Source organism: Chiloscyllium plagiosum, chromosome 18 (assembly GCF_004010195.1).
Source record: "Chiloscyllium plagiosum isolate BGI_BamShark_2017 chromosome 18, ASM401019v2, whole genome shotgun sequence".
Lineage (NCBI taxonomy): Eukaryota > Metazoa > Chordata > Chondrichthyes > Orectolobiformes > Hemiscylliidae > Chiloscyllium > Chiloscyllium plagiosum.
In genome coordinates this window covers 43,319,599-43,343,923 of record NC_057727.1, presented here as the reverse complement: position 1 = coordinate 43,343,923, position 24,325 = coordinate 43,319,599, and the positions used below count along the sequence as shown (strand labels likewise).

The 24,325-nt window shown below is 41.3% G+C and overlaps 1 protein-coding gene across 2 annotated transcripts in view; it reads left to right on the top strand.

The window, feature by feature from the left end:
* Positions 1-24,325, top strand: part of tafa4b (TAFA chemokine like family member 4b) — a 333,573-nt gene that overhangs the window by 115,892 nt on the left and 193,356 nt on the right. For both annotated transcript variants that reach the window (XM_043708310.1, XM_043708311.1), the window contains exon 4: positions 12,644-12,796. In XM_043708310.1, the coding sequence (XP_043564245.1) occupies positions 12,644-12,796 (153 nt within the window). The remainder of the gene's footprint in view (positions 1-12,643; positions 12,797-24,325) is intronic.

Genomic DNA, 24,325 nt, shown 5'->3' with positions numbered 1-24,325 from the left:
GAGGTCATATCACCCATTGAACTTGATTTGCCATTCAATAAGATTCAAGCTGATCTGATTCTGCCCTTAACTCCACTTTCTTGTCTGCCCCCCGCCCCACCATAATTCTTGACTGCCTGATGGATTAAAATCTGATTTATTCAGTCTTGAAATGTTTAATTACCTGAACTATGCAATTATCTGGAGAAGAGAATTCCAACAAACCTCTGAGAGAAGAAATTTCTCCTCCTCTCTGACTCAGATGGGTGACCCATTTTGTAAAAATGTCTAGATTACCTCCTTGAACGGAAATATTCTCTCTGCCTCCAGGTGAATGTACAGGAGAATCTGTGGACTTGGGTAGAGATGAAGACAGAAGTTGAGAGATTTCTGACCTACCCAAATCAGTGAATAAGGACACTAAGCTTTACAGTAATCTGCTATTATTATAGTATTTCCAGCATTAAATTTCAAAACACTGAATTCAATCCTTTGAGTGCTATGTAATGTATTTGCCCATTTTCTACGTTAAAGCCTTCTCCATTGTGTTATAATTCTCTGCAGAAGTTGAATGAATGATGGTGACATGGCCTCTGTTGTTGGGGTGCTGCATGTCTGGAGGAGTATGTGGAGCCCTCCCATGCAGGGTGGGCTGACTGTTCTCAGAGTGAAGAGTCTGTGCTGCTCCTTAAGTTCCCAACATAGGTCATTGCCAGCAAAAGCCATGCACCCAGCTGCTGGTGGGAGATTGGACACTGTGGCTGCCTTCCTTAAGAAGGTAAAGGTGAATACAGGAGGACCAGGGCTGACAGCAAGCCCTGGATCAGCAGCAACATTCTGCACAGGCCAGAAAGCACCCACCTCATGGACAGGTCACAGCTGCAGTGTCCCTCAGGATGCAGGCTCTGCAGGAGGACCAAAGTTCTTCACCCCAACTCCATTTCCTTGGATACAGTGTCAGTGGAGACTCCACATGTTCAAGCACACCGTGTGGGTGATTGATGGAGCTATGCTAGATGCTGCAGTGGGACACAAGAGCTGCAGGTGGGTGGATATTCTCTTCTGATGGCTATTAGGTGACAGTCACTTTGAACTTCTAAGAAACTGGCTCCTTCTAGGGAGTGAGGGAGGACTGTGTGGGATATTTCAGTCATGTAGCCACAAATATATCAAAATCACACCAGTTCATATTGTTCCTTAATGAAGAGGTCAGTGTTGCAGCTGGGAACATAGCTGACTTCCCACACATGTAGGGAGCCACCAACTGCACCCACATGGCACTGAAAGGGCTGTACCATAACACTGCAGAATTCATTAACAGGAAGGAAATGCATTCCATTAATGTCCACTGTGATCACTGTTACCACCGCCTGGAGGTGTGTAATTGCTACCCGGCAGTTGGCATGACTCCTACATCCTAGAGCACTCCTATGTCCCTGGTGTGTTTGAGAGTCCAGATGCCTTATAAGGCTGGTTATTGGGGACAAGAGTTACCCATTGTGGTCATGGTTCAGGACACCATAGGGCAACTCCCTGATTGATGTGGAGTTCAGGTAAAATGCTGCACATGCTTTGACCAGTGTCATGGTGAAGCAGAGTACGGGGCTGCTGAAGATGTGGTTCCACTGCTTGGATTGGTCTTAGGAAGCCCTCCAGTATTGGCTGGATAGAATGCGCTGAAATCATCCTGATGCGCTGTACTCTACACAACCGGAGCAGGCATTGAGGCAATGTGGGAAAATGGGAGCAGTCTTCCAAGGAGAAGGATAGGGACAATGAAAAGGAGGAAGATCTCCTTGGGTATAACAGAGCTCAGCTACATTGCATACTGTAAGGCAGACAGACCGAACTGATGGCCAGTTCCAGTAGATGAGAGCCATGTGCAATAGTCATTGGTCATGATACCAGCATTTTATTTACATTGTGGGGCGAACTGCAGACTGTATTGTTTTTTATGTATCCCTTTTGCTGGCTGTAAGTGAAAGCTCATGTTTGGCTTTGTCCAATTGCTTGCCTGTATAAGATATTCCCCTCCTTGACAATGACAAGATGTGGGTCTTTTGTGGGCATTGATGACAGAGGAGCAGTAACTTAGAGAGGGTGTTTAAGCAGAATGGAGGTAAGGACAGATGTAGCGAGGTTGTTAAACCTCAACTGGGGTGAGAGAATAGTTTTGTGTATGCAAGCAAATGTTATCCACGCCAGCTGCGTGCTGTGAACAACGTGGTTTTGTGGCTGCTGTGCACTGTAGTCTTTTTTTAAGGTTTAAATTTAGGTTTTATTGTCATCAGTACTCAGGTACAGGGTACAGAGTACAGTGAAAAATGTGCAACGTTGCTACACTCGACACCATCTTTGGTACAAAGTACCTAGGTACTAAATCTTAGAAATAGAGAAATGAAGAAGAGTTAAATAGTTCAGCATTGCAGTCTTCTGAGTGTAACAGTGGAAGAATAAACAAATGATGCTTTAACAGGTCAAACATTACAGCCCTTTCTTAAGCCGCAGGCCCATACTGGGGACGCTTTCACCTGTACTGGGCTAAAACCCGCCTGTGTTCGCCAGCCACCTTCACTGTCAACCAATGTTGCTGACCTCCATTGGGCACTCCAGGCTTTGACCCCGACCTCTGCTTCACCGCTGACTGACCGCTGCTGCTGCCATCTTTTCCCACTGCTGCCTCATCGCTGACAGCTGCCGCTGCTCTCCTTCACTGCCAGCCACAACCTTGCCAAGCCTGCCATCCAGACTCACGTTGGGCCCCAGCTGCTGCCATGCTTCATTGCCACATTAACCGCCTCATTGCAGAGTCCCAGGAAGGTGAGTATAGGAAGAAAACAAAACTCAAGAACTCAACGAAAGAAAGGAAAAACAAGCGAGAAAAGAAGAAAGACAAGTGGTTGGAGCAGACGAGTTCCGGTCAGGAGCTCAACTCTGCCGCCATCTTGGATCTGGGAATGGATTACATTTCCACTGAGGGTCAACCCTAGGTTACAAAGCTTGTACTCTTAAAGACAGCATTTGCACCAGGGATGCTGGTCTTTCATCAGACATCTGCTGAGTGGTGAGTTGTTTCAGCAACAGCAAGTGAGAGAATGAGGCTAGAATTGGACAAGAGGGGCAGGATAGGTTGCTGGTGAGGTGATTTGGTCAGATGTGGTAAGAGATTCTGCTTATTTCATGGAGAGAAATCACCTGTGATGTCAATGATGCTGACACTTCACCAAAAAATACAAGTTTTGTTCCGGCTAACCTCCTAAACACTAGGAGCTGTTAATCAAACTGAATTTATAGGCCCCCACTGTGATAATCATAAGCAGTGAACCAGCGAGCACTGATCTTTTTAACTGCAGGTTATTTTCCCAAAATTTAAAAGGCTTGGGGATTTAAAAGACTTCATTTTTCCAGTGAGCCTGTTCATCTTTTATGCACATTAATTTTTAACTCGTAACAATCTCAAAGGGGCACTTTGTTTTCACCGTAAAGATTTGTTATGTCTCCAAACAATTCTACTGGGCTCAGCCTTTTTTGCTAAATGTTCACGAATTGTGGTTTGGAAATCCCAGCAGTGAAAATTGCTTCAGTTAATTGGAAGTTGCTTTTTTACATGAGAGCTATCCCCATGACCCACAGATACTCAAAGTATATCCCAACCCATATCAAAATTGGCAGTTATCAGGTTTGAGGGTTTGACTTCCAGAATTAAGGCTGTAGTACCATTTTGGTTAAGGCATAGAGATTTTTTTATTTCAAAAATATGCTTTATTCATTAAAATTTTTATATATATATATATATAAAGACTATAGTCACAAGCACAGTTTGGTCCTGTACAATAGCATATGAAGAAAGCAAGTAAACATTGAAGTTTGACTGTATTCAACAAACAAATCAAAGGCATCTCTTACTTGTACAATACTATATTTACATGCATTTGAGGCACCAGGAGTGTCCAATAACCGAATGGACCCCCATTTAACTTCAGCAGGAAAACTTCAGACAGTGGTCTCCCACTGTGCCCCAATGGCAGCCCCCTGAAGCTTTAGCCCATTCCTCATTATGTAGTCCTGGACCTTGGAATGTGCCAGTCTGCAACTCTTGGTTGAAGTCAACATCTCGTTCTGGAAGACCAATATGTTTTGGGCAGACCACAGAGCATCTTTCACCGAGTTGATGATCCTCCAGGCGCAGTCGATATTTGTGTCGGTGTGCGTCCTGGGGAATAGACTGTAGAGCACAGAGCATTTCTGTCTTTACAGAAGTTCTGGTCAATAGCTTGCACCTTCTTCTCCATAAAATAATCTGGATCCATCTTTAACAATTAAACCACCCAGGCATTTTGTCAGCAGAATATGACCTTCTTCATTCCTGTATTTTGCCCTATATTTAGGAGAATCTGGCACTTAGCAAGTTATAATAAAATGGAATATTTGATGCAGATATGATTCATTAATTCTTGTGAATAACGGTTCATCAAGTCAGCAGTTTGTTTTAATTTTGAGGTTTGCATTTATTGGTGGAACATCACACAAACTGCTTTTATATGAAGAATATTTAAAGAAAATGAATGACTATGATCAGGCATGTCAGTAACAAAGGGAACACAGCGAACTTTTGGCTATTTCTAGTAAACTGTAGTGGACACAAATCAGGACTTTTAATCATATTTATACTGCAACTCAGTGCTGTGCCTCCAAGAATGGCTTACAATGAAAAATCTGACAAATCAGATTTTTCAATATCATATCTGTGTTGCATAAACACAGTTCTGATGAAGAGTCACTGGACTTGAAATATTAACTCTACTTTCCTCCCACAGATGTTGCCAGAACTGTAGCGCTTTGCCAGCAATTTCTGTTATGTATAAATACAGATTTGATTTGGAATATGGTAAAACCAGAAGTGTATTGATGTCATGTTAAACTATTAAAACCATTCCCTGATTACTGCAAGTTCTTAGGAAGCTGTGAATCAATATTGGGTAATTTATTCAAATCTTCTAAAAGTGGCAATCATCTTAAGAAATTCTGTTCTGGCCTCTTCAGAAATGTGGAGAGTCCTCATGAAGCTAAATGAAACTGAAGTCCTTTTTATTAATGCTGATTTTCTGCAGGAAAGCAAGATATGTCCCTATTTGTGGCATGAGGTGCTGTATTCTAGTAAGTTCATTCACTAATATACTGAAGAGTTTTGTGACATTTGAACTGCATTTCAGTATGTTAGTAAATGAGTGTGGGTGATGGCAATATGTGCAGCATTTGGATGGGGGCAGTGAGGTAAGGGGATGGATGGCAGGTAAGGTAGTAGGTGGGTGAATTGGATAGTTACATTGGATTTGGGCCTTTGGTCAGGTTGGTCAGGGAGGTTGGAGGCTTGGCAAGGTTGAGATGGAATTTTATAAGGGTAAGAGTCAGGGAGATATCAGGAGTTGGGAGTGGAGTCAGAGAGCTGGTGAAAAGTTAATGGATTGAGCAGAACTTGAGGGTGAGTTTCTATTTGGGAGTCAAGGGCTAGTTGAGTGATGGGGAAATTCAGGTCATATGAGGAGTGAGTGGGAGTTTAGGAGAATTGCTTGAGGTCTTGTGGGGTCAAGCGCAGAGTTGGCGAGAGATGTGGAAATTGGTTATACTGCTACCCAGGAATTAGACTAGGACCCTTTCCTGTAACATTTCATGTATAATTATCCAGGATAAGCAAGTCAGAACTAAATATAGTCTTTGACTAGAATTCAACACTTTTGTGGAGGGTCTCTGGCAGCAGAGGAATTGCCCATTGCAAGTTTAAACATCCTGGGTGATTCTCATGAAATCAGTACGTCAGGACATGCTGAGGATTCAATGCACATCTCTGGTTGAGCGTCTAGTCTGCGAATTCCAAGAAACTGGAAGATCCGTTCCATTATTGAACTGAATTGAATCATCTTTATTGTCATGTGCACTCAAATATGTGCAGTGAAAAGTTTGCAATGCCGCTGCTATGGTGCCTTCTTAGGTACAAGATACCTAGATATTGATACTTAAGTATTTGGTACAAAATGTACTGAATTGAAAGAAAACATTATAAATAAGAATCCAGCATAAGAACAAAAGGGAAAACATGTACTTGATTTACACTCCTTTCACCTCAGTCTGTGCCAGCACCTAGCCTCTGGCCTCCACTATTTTTTGTTTGTACATTTCCTGGCTTTAATTAATCTCCAGATTAATAGAAAATATAACAGAAAGAAGAAAAGAGAGGAAGTCAAACAGTTAGTAGTAAGGAAGTTGGACAAAATGGGACAGCTAGAGAAAATGCCAGTTTCAGCTGCCAGGACTGCTCCCTTGAGGAACAGGGAATGTTGTGGGCTATTCCTGGTCACTGCAGGATTTTTTTCCTCACCGCTGTCATGTCCAGTGATTCCCTTAGCTGCTGAGAGCTTGCATGAATTTTACCGATTGACTAATAAAAGGCCTCACAGTAAGAAGTAACTGATCCCAGAGGGAACAGAATTTATTCAATAATTTACAGCTCCCCTTTCTAGGAGCAGCTAGCTATGAGATTGGGTCACAGAGAGGCCAGTAATGAAACTTTCAGCTTCTTCTGCTTTTCTCCTTTCTCCGACAGAAGAAAATTTATGTAAGGTCAGGAAATGTTAGGAACCCAGCATTTTGATTTAGCAAACCTGTGCCTTTTTTCTGAGATTAACTGAACCTAACCACTTTCTTTTCATTGTCTCATAACACTTTCTCCTGAGAAGAAATGTTGAGTAAGAGTGAACGTGAAAGGAGATGAAAGACAATTGTAGAGATTTCAAGAGTAGACACTGACTGAAGCAAGTGCTGACAGCTTGTTCAAATAGCTTGGAATGATGTGCAACGTCTACAAAGTAAAAGATAGCATTATCTGCATCTTCAGATGAATCCAATGTTCCTTTACCTGCGAGTTAATTAAACTACACCTACTATGAAAAACAGCTGAAAATTAAAAACCAAACCATGTAGCCCCAATCAGATTCTGAACTTGTTTAATTTTTTTTTGCTTATTAGAGTCATAGAGTCATAGAGATGCACAGCGCGGAAACAGACGCTTTGGTCCAACTCGTCCATACCGACCAGATATCCCAACCCAATCTAGTCCCATTTGCCAGCACTTGCCCCATATCACTCTAAACCCTTCCTATTCATATACCTATCCAGATGCCTTATAAATGTTATGATTGTACCAGTCTCCACCACTTTCTCTGGCAACCCATTCCATACACGCACCACCCTTTGCATGAAAAAGTTGCCCCTTAGGTCTCTTTCACATGTTTCCCCTCTCATTCTCTACCTATGCCCTCTAGTTCTGGACTCCACCAACCCAGGAAAAAGACCTTGTCTACTTACCTTATCCAGGTCCCTCATGATTTTATAAATTTCTATTAGGTCACCCCTCAGCCTCCGACGCTCCAGGGTAATCAGACCCAGCGTCTTCAGCTCCTTTCTATAGCTCAAACCTTCCAACCCTGGCAACATCCCTGTAAACCCTTTCTGAACCCTTTATAGTTCAGGTATTGCTGATATTAGTTGCCCATCTGCAGGGAGGCACAGTGGCCCAGTGCTGCCTTGTAGCACCAGGATCTGGGTTTGAATTCACCCTTGGGCGACTGTCTGTGTGGAGTCTGCATATTCTTCCAGTGTCTGTGTGTGTTTGCTCTGGTTTCTGTCCAAAGATGTGCAGGTTAGGTCGATTGGCCATGCTAAATTGCCCGTGGTGTTTAGGGATGTGCTGGCTAGGTGCATTGGTTATAGGAAATGCAGGGTTATAGGGGAGGGGTTTGGGTCTGGGTGGGATACTCTTAAGAGGGTTGGTCTGGACTTGATAGGCCAAATGACCTGCTTCTGCACTGTTGGGAACCTATGATCCTAAATCACCTTTGAACTGAGTGTGTTTGCTAGGTCATCTCGGGGGATGCTTGCCTGATGTCATCTGTATGACTAGGGAAGGATGGCAGTAGTGTTTCTCTAAAGGTATCAGGAGGGTGTTTAAACAACAAAGATAATTCTTATGGCTGCCATTACTGAGACTAGCATTATATTGCACATGTATTAATTGAATTTGAGCTCCAGTAGCCTTATGTTGGGATTTGAACCCATCCCTCCACAGTAACAGCCTGGACTTCTGGAATACTAGACATTGTCAATTTGCCACCATCTTCCCCAAAACAAGCACCCTCTCTCATTCACTGATATCCTCCCTCGGCCCTTGTCCCTTCCATTATTTGCACCACAGGTTGACCTTAAAAACACTAGTCCTGTGGCACAAGTTCACCGCACAAGCACATCACCACCACCCCACCATGTCTCTGTTCACTATTGATCCAACATTCTCTCTAAGCTGCATGCTCCAACATTCCATGCATTGGCTTGCTGATCACAACATTCGCTTCTGGTTCTGGAAGTCACTACTATGCATGGACCTCAGAGATCCACGCAAACAGGAAGAAGTTTAAGGGGAATGCCGTCACCTCCTACCTCCCATGCTTGAGTCCCTACCACAACCCTGGGTAAACAGGACCAGTGGCACCAGGGAGGGGACTGTGTGGGCAGAGCTGGCAGAAAAAGGAGCAATGCAGGAATGAAGTGAGATGGGGTGGTGGAGAGAGCAGAACCAGAGGGTGCTCAGGAAGGGGAGGGTTGAGCAGAACTTGGTGAGGGAGATGGTTGCAGGGACGGGGTGAGGTGGCTAAGAGTACTGGCCATGCGATTCCATTGTGCTAAAGGCAGACCTCAACGGATGACATTAAATTTGAAGGACTGGAATTGTGTCTTGCCACACAGGCCTTCCTACTTACCCCAGGTGATAGATTCACCCTTAAACGGGTGAACAAATTCTCATGATACCCTACAAGTAAGATGTGAAGATGTGTTTAAATACACTCAGCTACATATACCTCAGCAATTCCATCACCAGAAAGATTTGGACCATTATTTCCTCATGTGACTGAAATAACTCCACAAAAGCCGAGATTCCGTCAGCAAGTCACCCTTTATTTACATGGACATAATAGATGACACTGACCCAGCTAGCTCAGAGCCAGCTCTCAGAGTGAACAGAACCCCTGATACTTCTGTTTATATCAGCCAGGGCTCCCTGATTGGACCAGGTTTACACCCCAACAAGGGAACTCATATTCTATGATGTTCACTTAGCTGATCTCATTCCACTCACTACATCGTCAGGATGTCAAATCTGATTTAAAACACTCCCTGGAAGCACCTTGAGTTGGTTTGTGTATGCTAGGCTGGCTATATAAATTTAAGTTATTTCTGAGATGAAAAAGCAAAGGCAGTGACTTCCATTTGTTGACCTGCTGTAGCAACTTTTGGGTCAATAATTTGTCATAAATTAGGTCTCAAATTTTAAAAGGGGGACACTTATTTTAAAAAGACAATGGATTTGAAAAGATTTATTGAAGTCATTTAAGCAGTCAATTTGACACCATATATCCAAAAATTGGGGATATTACAGCAGAAGTGACCGGAGATTACAATATTTAACTGAGGCACTCGTTCTCAGGGTTTGATTTAAGGCCTGAGTGCCACCTTTTCCAGGGCTTGAGAAACCCAGCAGCTGAACAGAGGTGAGAGCTGCCAAGTCCAGCAGGTAAATGCTCATTCAACACTGTCAGGAAGGACATGGTGTCTCCCCATAGTGCCTGGGGAGTAAACCTTGTGCTGAGATCTCTCCATCAATTTGTAGTGTTTGGCCAACTTCCCCACCAAGTGATTTTCCACAATCTTCCCTCGAAATTTTATCTCCCACAATGTATCCCCCAGTGATTCTACCTTGCATCTCTCCCCTGAATGATCGATCTAAAAACATCTCTCCCCTAATCAACTCCTCCCCCACAAACTCTCTGTGATCACTCTTTCTATGATCTACCACTGCAATTGCTCCCTTGTGATCTCTCAACTAGTGATCTATCACTTTGATCACTTCCCCTGTGAGCTATCCACACAATTTCTCCTCCTGTGATCTTTTGGTTAGATTAGATTAGATTCCCTACAGCATGGAAACAGGCCCTTCAGCCCAAATAGTCGACACCAACCCTCCGAAGAGTAACCCACCCCGACCCATTCCCCATATTTCCTCCTGACTAATGCATCTAACTCTATGGGCAATTTAGCATGGCCAATTCACTTAACTTGCACATCTTTGGACTGAGGGAGGAAACTGGAAGACCCGGAGGAAACCCACACAGACATGGGAGAATGTGCAAGCTCTACACAGTCGCCTGAGGCTGGAATTGAACCCTGGTTCCTGGTGCTGTGAGGCAGCAGTGCTAACCACTGAGCCACCGTGCCAGCCCACTCACTGATTCTGATATATTGCTGTGATCTCCTCAACTCTTCAGTCTTTTATATTCTGATTTTTGCTTCCCTTTTATTAACTTGAGTGTGGGAAGGTTCAAGGATGGCTTCCCTGCCTAGAAATCAATGGAAGCACCTAAACTGCTCACTTAAGGGCCTCAAACCCTTACTGTTGGTATTTAACCTGTGGCTGGTCAGGGGCTTTGACATGTGGGCCTAGCATTTGGGATCCCTGCAGGTGGGCCTGGGCACCTGATGGAGAGTGATCTCTCCTTGCTGGACACCAACAACCACCAGGTGGAGTGCAGGGAACAGAAAGAGCTTCTTTGTCGATCATGTTGACTTGCATCTTCCCATCCTCATCAAGTCCTCTCTGTCTGGTTCAGGGAAATCCACCCAGCTCACCTTTTTCCTGGTGTTCATGGCCACACTGCTGACAGTGCAAACCGTCATGGTGGTGCTGCTGATATGAGAGAGCTTGAGCCCTCAGAATGGTGAGCTGATCATGGGAGGCAGGCCATCCGTACTTCGCTAAGCTTTCTCTGGTAAACCACCCGCACAGGGACTGAGAACCTCAGCAGCAGCAAGATAAATACTCAAGTCAGACCAAATTCATAAAGCCTCCCAAAAATGCTGTTTCTACCCAAAAGGACTCTCCTGCTATGACCATTAATTTCTGCTCGATGATTCAGGTTAATGACCTTTAATCAGGACTGAGGAAATTTCTGATTTTATAGGCTACATCTATTTAGATTACACCACAGGATTAATGATATTTTACAATATCCTGGTATGAATGCACATTGAAATATCATTGGGAATTAAACAGCATAGTGAAAATAAGAATCATATTGTTAATTAGTTACACAAAGTAAAGCAAACTAGATGATATTTTGGGTAGATTTTAAAAGTATTCCCTAGCCCTTTTCTACTGTGTTCCATTTAGGTTCAGCTTTGATCTCTGGATGCAGAAAAGTTGTTCTTTTGAAAGAAGAGGCAGTTGCTACATTTTAAAAATAATGTTTGACCTTGCCTTTTCAGCAAATCCAAATATTGATATATTACCAAAGGAGGACAAGATCTTGTGCTCTGAACCACTTTATATGTTTCTCACCTTTTGAGATCTTCAGGCTTTTAAAATGTATCTTGCCATTGGTCAATTGTATTGCCTTTATTTATTTTGAATCTTCCATTATTCTTTTCATCCTTAGTGATGTCTTGTGCTGAATCAAACATACAGTAGGTGAAGCAGGGGTTGAGCTTTCAGACAGAAGCTTCTGTGAAAAGCATCATAAAAAAAATGACTTTTTATTTTTAAAGCATCCCTGTAATTATAGATGTTGTGCCGTTATAGATGCTGCAGCTTAAATTTAGAATAATTATTCAAGCATTTGAGGCTTTGGGCATGAGTTTGACACATTTGAGAATTAGTCAGTCTGGGGAAGTCACTGTGAAGAGAGAACTTTCCTCGCTGGGATTTCATAAATATTCATTTGGATTAAAGAGTATTTTTACCGCGCTGACAGTTCAGTTTGAATGGGGATGTACGTCTGTTTGCGTTCCTTCGAGGTTTTTCTCTCTTTTTGTGCAATACTCACTTATAAATTAAAAATAACAATTCATTAAATTAGTTCCTTGGATTTTTGGAAAACATTTTCAGCCCCAGAGCCTCACTGGAATTTTAGCCAATTGTATCACAGAATGGCATAGCTTATTTTTGTGATGCTTCATGTTGCCAACAATACAAATAGGAGTAGTTACCTCGGCCACTCTCTTAGTGCTCATGGCCACACCCCTGGAACCAGTCGCTTGCTTTCTTCCTCCTCATTTCTTTTCCATTGAAGTATACTCGGTAACAAAGGGTAGGACAATAGCCAAATAGAGAAAAGAGAAAATTGTATGTAAAACAATTTACCTATACATTTTCTACCTTCTGCACTCAAGAAATTTATATTCCATTTGCCAATTAAGGTTTTTATTATGGATAGCCCCTTTGACCTAAGATATTTAACAAAAGTCTTCAGGTAGAACTAACACTTTCAAATTATTATTTGGGTTTAACTTGTTTTTTTCAATCTCAGTGCATTTATTCAGTTCTATTTTAAGTACCTAAGGTCATTGAATAGCAATAGTGGATTGTGTATTTTGTTTTGGGAAATTGAAGATGGATCGAAAGACTAATGGAGTTGACATTTCAGTCTTGTCTAGTCTTATCACTTTGCTAAGACATTTCACAATGCTGTCGATGTTTGTAGCAGGGTGTTATAAATTGTCTCCCTTGGAGCTATTCCTATAAATTAGTTAACATACTGTTTATGCTTTCCTCTTCTTTCAGGTCATCAGGTCAAACAGGGCACATGCGAGGTTGTTGCTGTCCACCGGTGCTGCAATAAGAACAAAATTGAGGAACGGTCGCAAACAGTGAAATGCTCTTGTTTTCCGGGCCAAGTAGCTGGTACAACCCGAGCTCAACCTTCATGTGTTGAAGGTAAGGAGTTTGCTTCAATGTCCAACTCTTTTACCTTATGCTAAATCTCTCCCACATTATTAGAACACTGATATTAACAAATAACCATCTACAGTACTTGGCTTTGTATGCAGTATACAGCTCTGAGCAATTTTAAACATCAAAAGTTTCACCAAAGTATTGTAAAGCTGCTTCTCAGTATGAATTAAAATGAAAAGGATGCAAGACTGAAGAAGTTAAAAATAACCAGCAGTTGGAAGGAATATCTTATGTCGCAGTATAACAACCGCACATACCTTTACGACATATTTTGTGGAACAACTATTCTGCTGTGCTGCTCGCTGTCTGGACATTCATGTACATAGAGAATTTCAAAGTGGTGGTTTAAAATACGGTCAAGAAAGAACACTTTTTGTATAGGCTTTTGAAGCTGTGCACAGAGTTAGCAAGGTTGACAGCTTAAGGTAGATGTTTTCAGATTCATGATGGAGAGGTGCTGGCGTTCAAATCTAGGATTCATAAATTTTATCATTCAAAGATGGATTGGAGAGAATAAGAGCACAGTGAGAATAATTCTCAGAGGAACAAATAAAATATGTTGACAACTAGGATTGAAGAAGTTTACACAGATATGGGACCGACACAAGTAGTTGTGCATGTGCTAGGCAAGATATACTGACATAATGGGAATAGGTAGGCAGCCTGTTGGAGAAGGATGCTGGAAGAGACCTACTACATGAGAGAAGTGATAGAGGAGCAGCATGTATTATTCCATTTTAAATGTTGACTCGGTTCTCAAAATGCTTTTATTTAGTAGTCACCCTTTTCTTTCTCTCGCTTCAGTTGCTCCTCTTGCTGATTAAGTAATTGAACTGTAATTTCTGAGAGACCTTTCAGAGTGGTCATCCAGGGACAAAATTAACAGTCACTTAGATGAATATGGATTCATTAAGAAAACCTGTATGGATTTATTAAAAGGAAATTGTGTTTAAGTAACTTAACTGAGTATTTTAATGAGGTGGCAGAGACAGTTGCTGAGGGTAATATGGTTAACGTGGTATCCATGGATTTCCAAAAGACATTGATAAAGTACAACATGTAGGGCATGTCAAAGCCCAAAGAATAAAAGGGGCAGGGCAACGTGGATATAATGTTGGCCCAGTGGCAGAAAATAAAAAATAGAATTAAACTGTTGTTTTTCAGAAAATAGTGGAGTCCCCCAGACATTGGGACCACTGCTTTTCCTGTTGTATATTAATGACCTGGACTTGAGCATGCAAGGCACAATTTGAAAATTTGTAGATGACCCGAAACTTGGAAATATTGTGAGCTATGAGGAGGATAATGTTAGACTTCAAGAGGAAATTAACTAATGAAATAGATGGAGAAATGAAGGATAATTCCAAGAAGTGTGTTCATTTTGATAAAAATCAGAAAAAGCAAAAATAAAATATGCAGTTTAAAAAAGGCTGTGCAGGAGCAGAGAGATAGGAGTGAAAATTGTAGAGGTTGAGCAGGTAAAGAAAGTGATTAATAAGGCATTTGGGACTCTCGGTTTTAGTAACAGAGACATAGGGCTGACATTTCCCATTTGCGGTTAGTGCGCTGTTGAGTGAGTTTCGAATGTCCAGTTCATATGGCCATGGCCTGGGATGAATTTTCTCACACGATCTCCCACCTTTCCCCACATTAATTACACAAACAAGATGTTTGGCATGTTTCTCAGGCAATCAAGGGACAAGCAAGGTGGAAATGCGAGACCAGTGCTGAGACTTCCAGCTCCAACTTCTGATGCTATATTTAAAACTAATCTGCATACTGCCTCAGATGCTGCAAGCTAGGAATGGCCCCTTGCACTCAATGTTCCCTTTCAGTTGTTTGGCCGTGCTCACTTCTGAGTCAGGGAGGTACTGGCAGATAAAGTTGTGGAGTGGAAAGCCAGGCTCTTTTCTATTGACCTTTAAAGGAGGCCAGGCTAAAAGAGCCAGCCAGCCTGAATTGAAATTGCGGCACACTCCAGGGCCAGGTCTCATGTTCAAAGGGACTCTCAGTAATGCTGCAAGATGCTTTTCCACAAGGGTAAGCACTACCATTTACTCTTTGCTACTCCACACCAAAAGGCTAGCATACAGTCTAACATTACCACTGCACAAGCATCCTCTCCAAGGCTTAAAGACTTCAAATCTCAGTATCACATGTATAAGATCCATTCAAGGGCTCACACCCATCTCATTGTTCCAAGCTGCTAACCTTCTGTGCCCTCTGCATGTATACTCACTAACTGGGGACACCTCACCACACCTCCTATTCGTGCATGAGTATAACTGCATCCATTGCCATCAGGCTCAATCTCTTCCTTTGTCGCATTGCAGGGAAAAAGAAACAGGGCTAGCCCCCGGACAGACGTTGCAACAGCACCCTCCATTACTTACCTTCCACCCTCAAACTGCTTGCTGTTGACCTGTCGGACTGACTGTTGCCACTGTATTGTTATGGCTAATCCAATTCAGTTTCTAGTCAATGATAACCCAAGGATGTTGATAGTGGGTGATCTATTTGGTGGCAATGCCATTGACTAGGAAAGGATAATAGATATCCTATTGTTGGAGATGGTCATTGCCTGGCACTTGTATGTTGCAAATGTTACTTGTCACTTGTCAACCCAAACCTGAAGATTGTTCATGTCTTGCTACATTTGGATATGGAATTCCCCAATATCTGTGGAGTCATGAAGGGAGCTGAACCTTCTGCAATTGTCAGCAAACATCCTGAAATCTGACCCAATAATGACAGAAGGTCATTGATGAAGCAAATGAAGGTGGCTGGACATTTTTATCAATGACCTTCCCTCCATCATAAGGTCAGGAGTGGGGATGCTTGCTGAAGAGTTGTGAAAAATTTGTGCATGTACAATACTGGTTTCAAAATGATGCACTAAATGAGAAATCTGAGGAGGTGAAGGGATTGAGTGAGGTGATGACGAGATAGAGCTGACGCAATCAACGTTAATGTGAAACTTGATGTCATTTCAGATGAATTCACAAAAGGGCAGTATCTAAATAAGAATTAGGAGGGGACTTTAAGAGTGCAGGGAGAAATTTTTGAGGGTCAAGCTCCTACCATACTTGATCATTTGGATTGGAACCAAATGAAGGAATTGGTATCTATTGAAGTAACGCTACAGAGGCATTGGAACCACGATTAAAGTGTTTAAAATTTGGCATTGTGGGGAAAAATGAACACGGACTTATAATTTGACAACAAGTTGAAGGACTTTAGAAAGTAAACGTAGGCTGGAGATATTAATAGATAAGATTCTGTGAATATGTGAATTCTTTACTATGGTGATTGGTTGCCATAGAGGCCTTTGCATTTTCTAGGGGAATGTGGGTGCATGTTAGGATTGAAGGCAGATACGGGCTTAGAGAAGGTAGAAGGCAGTAAAATTTGCTTTGAACTGCTCTAAAGAAATATAGATCTTTTATTTTGTAAATGTTGGACTTTTTGTGCTATATTAGAGTTTGCATAATTTGCTTTTGGGGTCTTAGAGATTTATCATTTTGTAGATTTTATTTGACATCGTTTACCTCCCTCTGGTCATTAAATAAATTGGACAGTCTGTATGACAGCTTCAACCATACAATGATTGTGGGATGGGAAGACCTTAATACAAACAAAAATATCCCTTTGTCTTTTTCATAATTTTTGATGAATTTAGGAGTTGAAATTTGGATGCGGCCAAAATACGTAAAAAGGATCGTCGAAAAGAAAAGAAATCTTCAAAAAGAGTATGTAATTAGCTTCCAAATTTCTATTGTCTGTTTTGTGCTAATGCCTAAAATGGCTTTCATTGTCTTAGAGGGTAACTTACTCTGAGAACTCAAAAAACAATATTTGCAATGCTGTAATTCAAAAAAAAAGTAGAAATTAAAATGCAACCTGTTTATTATTGTGCCTTAGTTTCATTGACAGCAAGTTGTTGGACTGATTGCTGGTGTCACTTGTATGGAAAATGCATGCCCCTTATGAGAAATATGGTACTGCAACTTTGGCAGTAAAATTATATCACTTTGATTAGAAGTCCCCTGAGGCTTAAAATAGAATGCAAGCAACATGACATCTTTTTCAGAGGATTATGAAGAATTATGATTCATTTTACTTTCTAAAAAAATTCTTTCTAATTGCACTTAATGGTATTTAAACAATGAATTTGATGATTGCTATCAAAGGAATGTCTACTCAGCCAAGTTAAGGTTGCCACATTTATGAGCTTTGACCTGGAAGACTTACTAATTCCTAGAACCTGAGGAAGTTGAACTGATTAGTTGAGACCTACCAATTAAATCAAGCTATTTTAATAGCTATGTATTTTCAGCTGTGTAAGTCGCTTCCCCACCCTCACACTCTGACACTGTTTACAGCAATGTTAAGTTGTTGGCATGTTTTCTATAGGTCTGAACCAGCTCCCTCGTTTGATTTGTGTTTAACCCTGTTTAAATTATTGAAGCTGCTCCATAACACCAGACATTTACAGCCTGCCAGAGGCATCAATAGAAAGGACAGAAAATAGAAGGAAAGAATTCCTGAAATAACGTGTATTAAATCTGAAGGAATGCTTTGAAAGGGTATGAAGTATAATTGAGAGGTTATATTCAGAAATTGACACTGGGAAGTACGTAGAACAGACACTGTTTTCTCTAGATTTGACCTCCTCTACAAGGCCACATTTCATCTTTGCAAGACATACAGTGGCACGGAGTGATAAGTTTAAGTGTTATTAGACCATAATGACCGGAACATTGGGCAAGGCTCACTGAAATGTGTCTCTCAAAGTACAAAAAAATTGTTTGTAACATTAAAGTTATATTAAAGAAAATAAAATAAATATGTTATGTTTAGAGAAGGCATGTCCTATTTATCATTTCAAACTGTGCTCCTGAGAGATCCTCTGGAACTGACTTTTTAGAAAAATATACACTCTCAAGGTGAATAAGATAGCTGTCAAGGTCAGGTGACATTTTCAAATTTCAACACAAGCTATCTCAAGTTTCTGGAAATTTCCTAATTAAGTTATCCTAGGTTGAATACATCTCCTTAAATGGACATTGTGGAATTGACACCTGCCATTTTTCAACATTGATTCCAAACATGGTATGAATCAATTTTAGACTCTGAATTTGACCAGAAACTAGCTAAGTGTCTGGTTTGGTGAATTTTATGGTGAGTTTTATGGTGAGTTTCTCTCCATGAACCCTGGCAAGATTTCTCACAATATTTTCCAAAACTCACCCCATTAGCTATGCACCATACCTTGAATGGCACCTACTCATGCTATCTTCCCTCTCGCTAGAGGCAGATATACTCACCATTGCTGAGTCTTCCAAAGATTCCTGACATTGACACCATTTTTAAAGTCTAGCTATACACAAGGTCAAGTGCGGTTAGTCAGGAACTGCCCTTCACTGGGTACGTGGCGAGAGGGTAACCGAAAGAAATGCTTCTCAAGAAGTATGCCAACACCTCATTGTAAATATGTGTGCATTCATAAATCTATTGCCATTTAAGAAACAAGCTGCACATCTTAAATGTCCTTCGCATCACCCTGCCTAAGGCAGTGCTACTCTTTACCTTGTGTCCGATGTAGCCTAACATCTTATTGTTTCATGAAGGACCATCAAATACAGGAAAACCATCAAAACATTTGCTTGTGTTCGGCATCAGCAAAGTGAAGAATAGACAAACAGAAACTGTATTTGGCTCTGGGAACAGACACGACTGCTTTCCTTTTGAGCAGCAAAGTTTATAGCCAGCGATGATCACTGCACCCACATCTCATCTGTTGGGTCTGGCTGTCAATTAAGTTCTGATTTGCTTGTTGCACTTGACGCTACAGTGCTCAATCATGCAGAACATGATGTTCCTTTGCTCAATATCCTCATTTTCCTCTTGGGAAACCGTTGCTGCTCTCTCAGCTCTTTAGAGAGCAGCAACACATCCACTCATTATGTGCTGTAGCTGTGCGGAATATTCTCGGATTATACGTCACACTCTGTCTGGTGTGTACTGTAAGCTTCCACACTCCTACTCCCTCCACCCCACATTACAGTCTTCCATCAACCTAAGCAACAGAACCTCAACTTCAAGTACCTGTCATAAAAAATAGGAACAGGAGTAAGTTATTCAGCCCATCAAGGTTACCCCACTACTCCACAAGATCATGGCTGATCTGCCTCAGGCTCCAACTTCCCTTTTGTGGCAACTCCTCATAGCCTATAACTCCTTGATATTTTAAAAATCTCTCTACCTCCTCTTTTAGTGATCTAGCCTCCACAACTCTTTGAGGTAGAGATTCCAGACATTCACTACTGTGTGGAAAAATAAATTCTGTTGCACGGTGGCTCAGTGGTTAGCACTGCTGCCTCACAGCACCAGGGTCCCAGGTTTGATTCCAGCCTCTTGCGACTGTCTGTGTGGAGTTTGCACATTCTCCCCGTGTCTGCATGGGTTTCCTCCGGGTGCTCCAGTTTTCTCCCACAGGTCCAAAGATGTGCAGGTCAGGTGAATCGGCTAAATTGCCCATAGTGTTAGGTGCATTAGCTGGAGGGAAATGGGACTGGGCGGGTTACTCTTCGGAGGATCGGTGTGGACTTATTGGGCCGAAGGGCCTGTTTCTACACTGTAGGGAATCTAATCTTAGTTTCACATGAGTGTCCTCTTATTCTGTAATTATACCTCCTTATTTGATGGTCCCCCATGAGTCAAAACATGTTGTCAACATTAACCCTGTTAAGTCACCTCGGAATCCGATATGTTTCATTCTTTTAAATTCAAATGAGTAAAAGCCTAATCTAATTAACCTGATAAATTGAGTCCTTCATGCTTTCTGTTTCTCTACCTTCTTGAACAAAGGCACCATATTAGCGGTTTCACAATTCCTGAAACCTTCCCAGAATATAGCAATCAATGTCCAGGCTACTTCTGCAGTTACTTCTTTTAAAACCTTGCATGTAGGTCCTGGTGATTCGTCTATCTTCAGACCTATAATTTCTCAAATACGTGGTCCTTCATTTCAGAGACTGTTGCAAAACTTTTCTCCCAATAGGACCTTCCTTATCTGAAATCTTTGGAATATTTAAATGTTCTTCATTAGGAAAACTGATGCAAAAGTGGTTCAAATTATCTGCTGTTTCTCTATCTCCAATCTCAATTCCCCAGTTTAATCTATAATGGGTTGCACACAGACTTTAGCCACTCTCTCATTTTCTATACTTGCAGAAGTGTGTGCTGTTTGTTTTCACGTTTCATACCAAACTTACTTTTAGAATCAAATTTCTCCCTATTTATCAGCTTCTTAGTTATCTGGCAAGTGTGGTAGGTCAGAGGATTTTTTTCAGATTTTTTAGCTGGTTTCTAAAAAATTCTCTGACCTAGCATTCTTGCTGCTTTGTATACCTTAGTTTTTAATTGGTTACTCTCCTTGACTGTTTTTGTTAATTGTGGATGGTTTATCCTTCTCATCGAGTCCTTTTTGTGACCAGAGTAAATTTTTTCTGAGAGCTGTGAAACATCAACTTAAAGATGTGCCACTCCTCTTCAATTGACCTTCCCCGGGTCTATTTTCCCAGTCTGATTTAGATAAGACTTTCTTTATACCTCTGTGATTGTGAAAATCAGATTGGTAGCAGATCTCAAGAAAAAGAATTTGAGGAATGTCTGAAGCGTCTTGTGGTAGAGCCCATTAGAGAACAAAATTTTGGATTTGGTATTGTGTAATGAACCAACGATGGACGTAATCTATGTGGACTTCAGCAAGGTGTTTGACAAGGTTCCTCACAGTTATCTGGCTATCAAGGCTGGATCACATGGTGTCGGTGACAGTGAGCCATTTGGATACAGAACTAGCTTAAAGGTAGGAGAGAGAGGGTGGTGGAGGAGGGTTTTTTTCACACTGGAGGCCTTTGACCAGCGGTGTGCCACAAGGATTGGTGCTGGGTTCACTGCTTTTTATCATTCATATAAATGATTTGGATGTGAATACAGGACAAATGGTAAATAAGTTTGCATATGACACCAAAACTGTTGGTGTAGTGAACAGTGAAGGTTATCTTAGAGAACGATGGGACCTTGATCAGATAGGCCGAGGAATGGCAGATAGAGTTTAATTAAGATAAATGCGAGGTGCTACATTTTGGAAAGGCAAATCAGGGCAGGCCTTATACACTTAATAGGAGGGTCCTGGAAATAGTTGCCAAACAAAGAGACCTTGGGGTGCAGGTTCATAATTCCTTGAAAGTCGAGTCACAGTTAGACAGGTTAGGGAAGAAGGCATTTACCATACTTGCCTTTATGGTCAGTGCATTGAGTTTAGGAATTGGACGTCATGTTGCGGCTGAATAGGACAGTGGTTAGACTTCTTTTGGAATGTTACCTACAATTTTAGATGCCCTTCATGATGGGAATTATGTACAGGCCTCCTAGAAGTTTTCAGGATGTGGAGAAGAAAATAAATCAGGAGATAGAAAAGGCATGTAAGAAAAGGCAGAATTAAAATAATTTTGGGGGCTTAGTGCTCTTGCATTCACAATGGTCATCGAAAACCATCACCATCTTCAACTATTGTCTGATGACTTCCTTCAGAATGCTACAGGAGGCATTGCCAAGTGTTCCCAGTTGACAATGCATAAATTTACAAGATAAATGACCCGTGATGATTTTTTGCCGGAGCTGACAATTATGCACACCTTCTTTGCAATAACAACAGTCAGAATGAATGTGCTTTCAGACTTACAGTTTGACTGTCTTCACAGAGGTGCAGGGCCTCATTACAAAGTCAATATAAGACACTCCTGGATCACAGTGGAGAATTGCCAACCACAAGGGCATCTGTTGCCTCAATGTGCAGCTGGTGTACTGTCAAAGGAAGATCTCTGCATGTATGCACTACAATCCTTGGGAGTTCTCATTATGTGGTAGCTTTCTGATAGTTTGGACATGCAACAAAACTGAATGGTGGCTGCAAGGTGATAAAAATGCCCACTTCAAACTTGCTGATAAGACACCTCAGGACATGAAAAATGAAACCCTAATAGCGCTACGGTGAATGCTATGTCAACGATAGAGTTTTGGCTGTATTTCAGTATGCAGCAGTCAAGGTCTTCAGAGTGGTCATGGTGTAATCGATGTACACAGAGCAATATTTGCATCTATAGGATGAACAAGGCAATGAGCTCAGATCTTTCTAAGATGAATAAGAGGGGGAGGAAGAGAAAAAAGATTTAGAGGATGAAAATGATGGCAATGCACTCCTAGTTGCTCACATTTACTGCCTGGGATCTAAGGATGCTTTTATTAATATAGAGTTCATTTAGGCTACACTATATCACAAGCATATGCAAGGACCATTATTCCCATTACATTTTCCAAACCAGTCTCACAAATCAGCCCCTTAATTGACCACACCATTTGACCAACTCCCCATTCATCCCAATAATGCATATTTCCAATTCAGTATCAATGAATGTGACTTGCACAGAGCACCAAGGGATGGACAGAATAGAAATGTGGTGCAAATAATATTCATGTGAACTAACTAAACTTAAGTCAACACTGTCTCTTAGATCCTGTGCAAAACCTTGTGCAAATACATAACTTTACTCTCCCTTTATGCAGAATGCTGATAAGAGTTCCTGCTGGTAAGAGTCAGTTAACTAAGAAATTAAAGAATTAAATAGAATAACATTTCACTTGAATTGAGTATCTACAAGGAGCATTCCTCAGAAACATGTTAAAACTTTGCTTTGTTGCTTATTTCAACATCTTCCTACACTGGCTTATATAGACGTTTTTCGTGGAATATGCTACATAGTCCAGTCTTTGGCTTCAGCAGTGGTAGAAGGTCAGATCACTGTTCTGAATCCTGTAATGCTCTTGACCAACATTCTTTGAGTGTTGAAGCCTGTAAAGACCCTCCAAAAGGTTCCTCCATCTGGAACTGTTTCGTGGAAGAATAGGAGACAGGGAAGCACATGGGGTTCTTACTGAAGACAGTGATGGGAGGCGGAAGCATTTTGAATGCAATTCTCTATTCTATGTCCCTTTTGATCATCATCTCTGTCATGAGCCAATAGCATGTCATTGCTATCATTGTGGCAGTGAGCTCTTCATTGCAGACTAAGTCATTATAGTAGGGTTAAGGTTAAAGCATGTGACATTCAGTTTACAATGGCGTTCATGATAGCCTTCACAGTCTACATCACTAAAACAAGACATGCATGATTGCTACATTGCTACAAAGCTGGTCAATCTCTCCAAACAAGAGAAGTTTACTGGCATGCCCTTACGCTTGAGGTGGACTCCTCAATTTTCACTGCAGTATGTGTGCAAGTCCTATCATTGCATCACCCATTGTCCTCTGTTGCTCAATGATTCTGTTTTTCATCAATGGCCTTTTAGGGTACAGTACCTGTATCTATTTGAACAGAGTTTTTCATGGGCTGCCTTTTCTGATGTGAACTCTCCACTGCTGTCCCTTTGCCAATACAGAGGAACCTTGATTATCTGAATATCAATTATCTGAATTTCGGATTATCCGAAGAAGATCTCAAGGTCCCGATAGAAACATTAAATCAAAAGAGGTGTTTCAACACTGATGGTGTCTTTTGTTTATAATGATTAAAAATGAATTTGGCTTATTGACATGCTGCTGAGAACAGCGCTGGACATTAATGGGAGCCCAGGCACCATCTCCAAATGACTGATTGCTCGCCCTCTCTCTTGCTCCACACTTACCCTGGATTCGCAGATGCCGGTGTTGGACTATCAATAAAATACTATCTGCGCATCTCAGTCGGATAATCGAGGTTCCTCTATACTTACTTGTAAAGTGTGAGTCACCAGATGTAAACCCAACTGTCAATGTATCTGTTTGTATGTAGCATGCATGAGTTGTGGGATTGTGTATCCTTAGGAGATCTCAGCATCTCTGATTGTCCTCCACAATCTTTCACATGCCTGAGGGTATTGTGGGGAATATAAGATATGAATAAGCACTGGCAAAACAAAAAGATGCCAAGCTATCATTATGCAGTTTATGATATTTCACTGACTGTTGAAAAATCAAGTCAACATAACTAGAGTCTATGACATGGAGGTGGCTAATAATTAATTGAATCATGAAGCTGGGAGCATCTTTGTCCCAGTTTCCAACGCCTGGCAAACTGAAGCTTTACTTTTGTAACCATCCTTGCTAATGCTAATACTGGAAATCCAATTCAGTATGAAACCTGGCTTGATAGATCACCTGTTCTAATTTGTTTTGCTGTTGGTTATTGTTACTGAACATGTTCATACAAGACTGCTAATGTAATTTAACAAATGAGTGCAAGTTTATTACACAAAACAAAAATCATCTATATGATATTTTAGAAAGATCTTGAAATAAGCTTCAAAACAAAGTTGAAGCCTATATCCCAGGTATCTCTTCTGATCACCTAAACCTTTTGTCAAGACAGCTTGAAAACTTCTACACAAACTCTCATAGCACAGAGACTT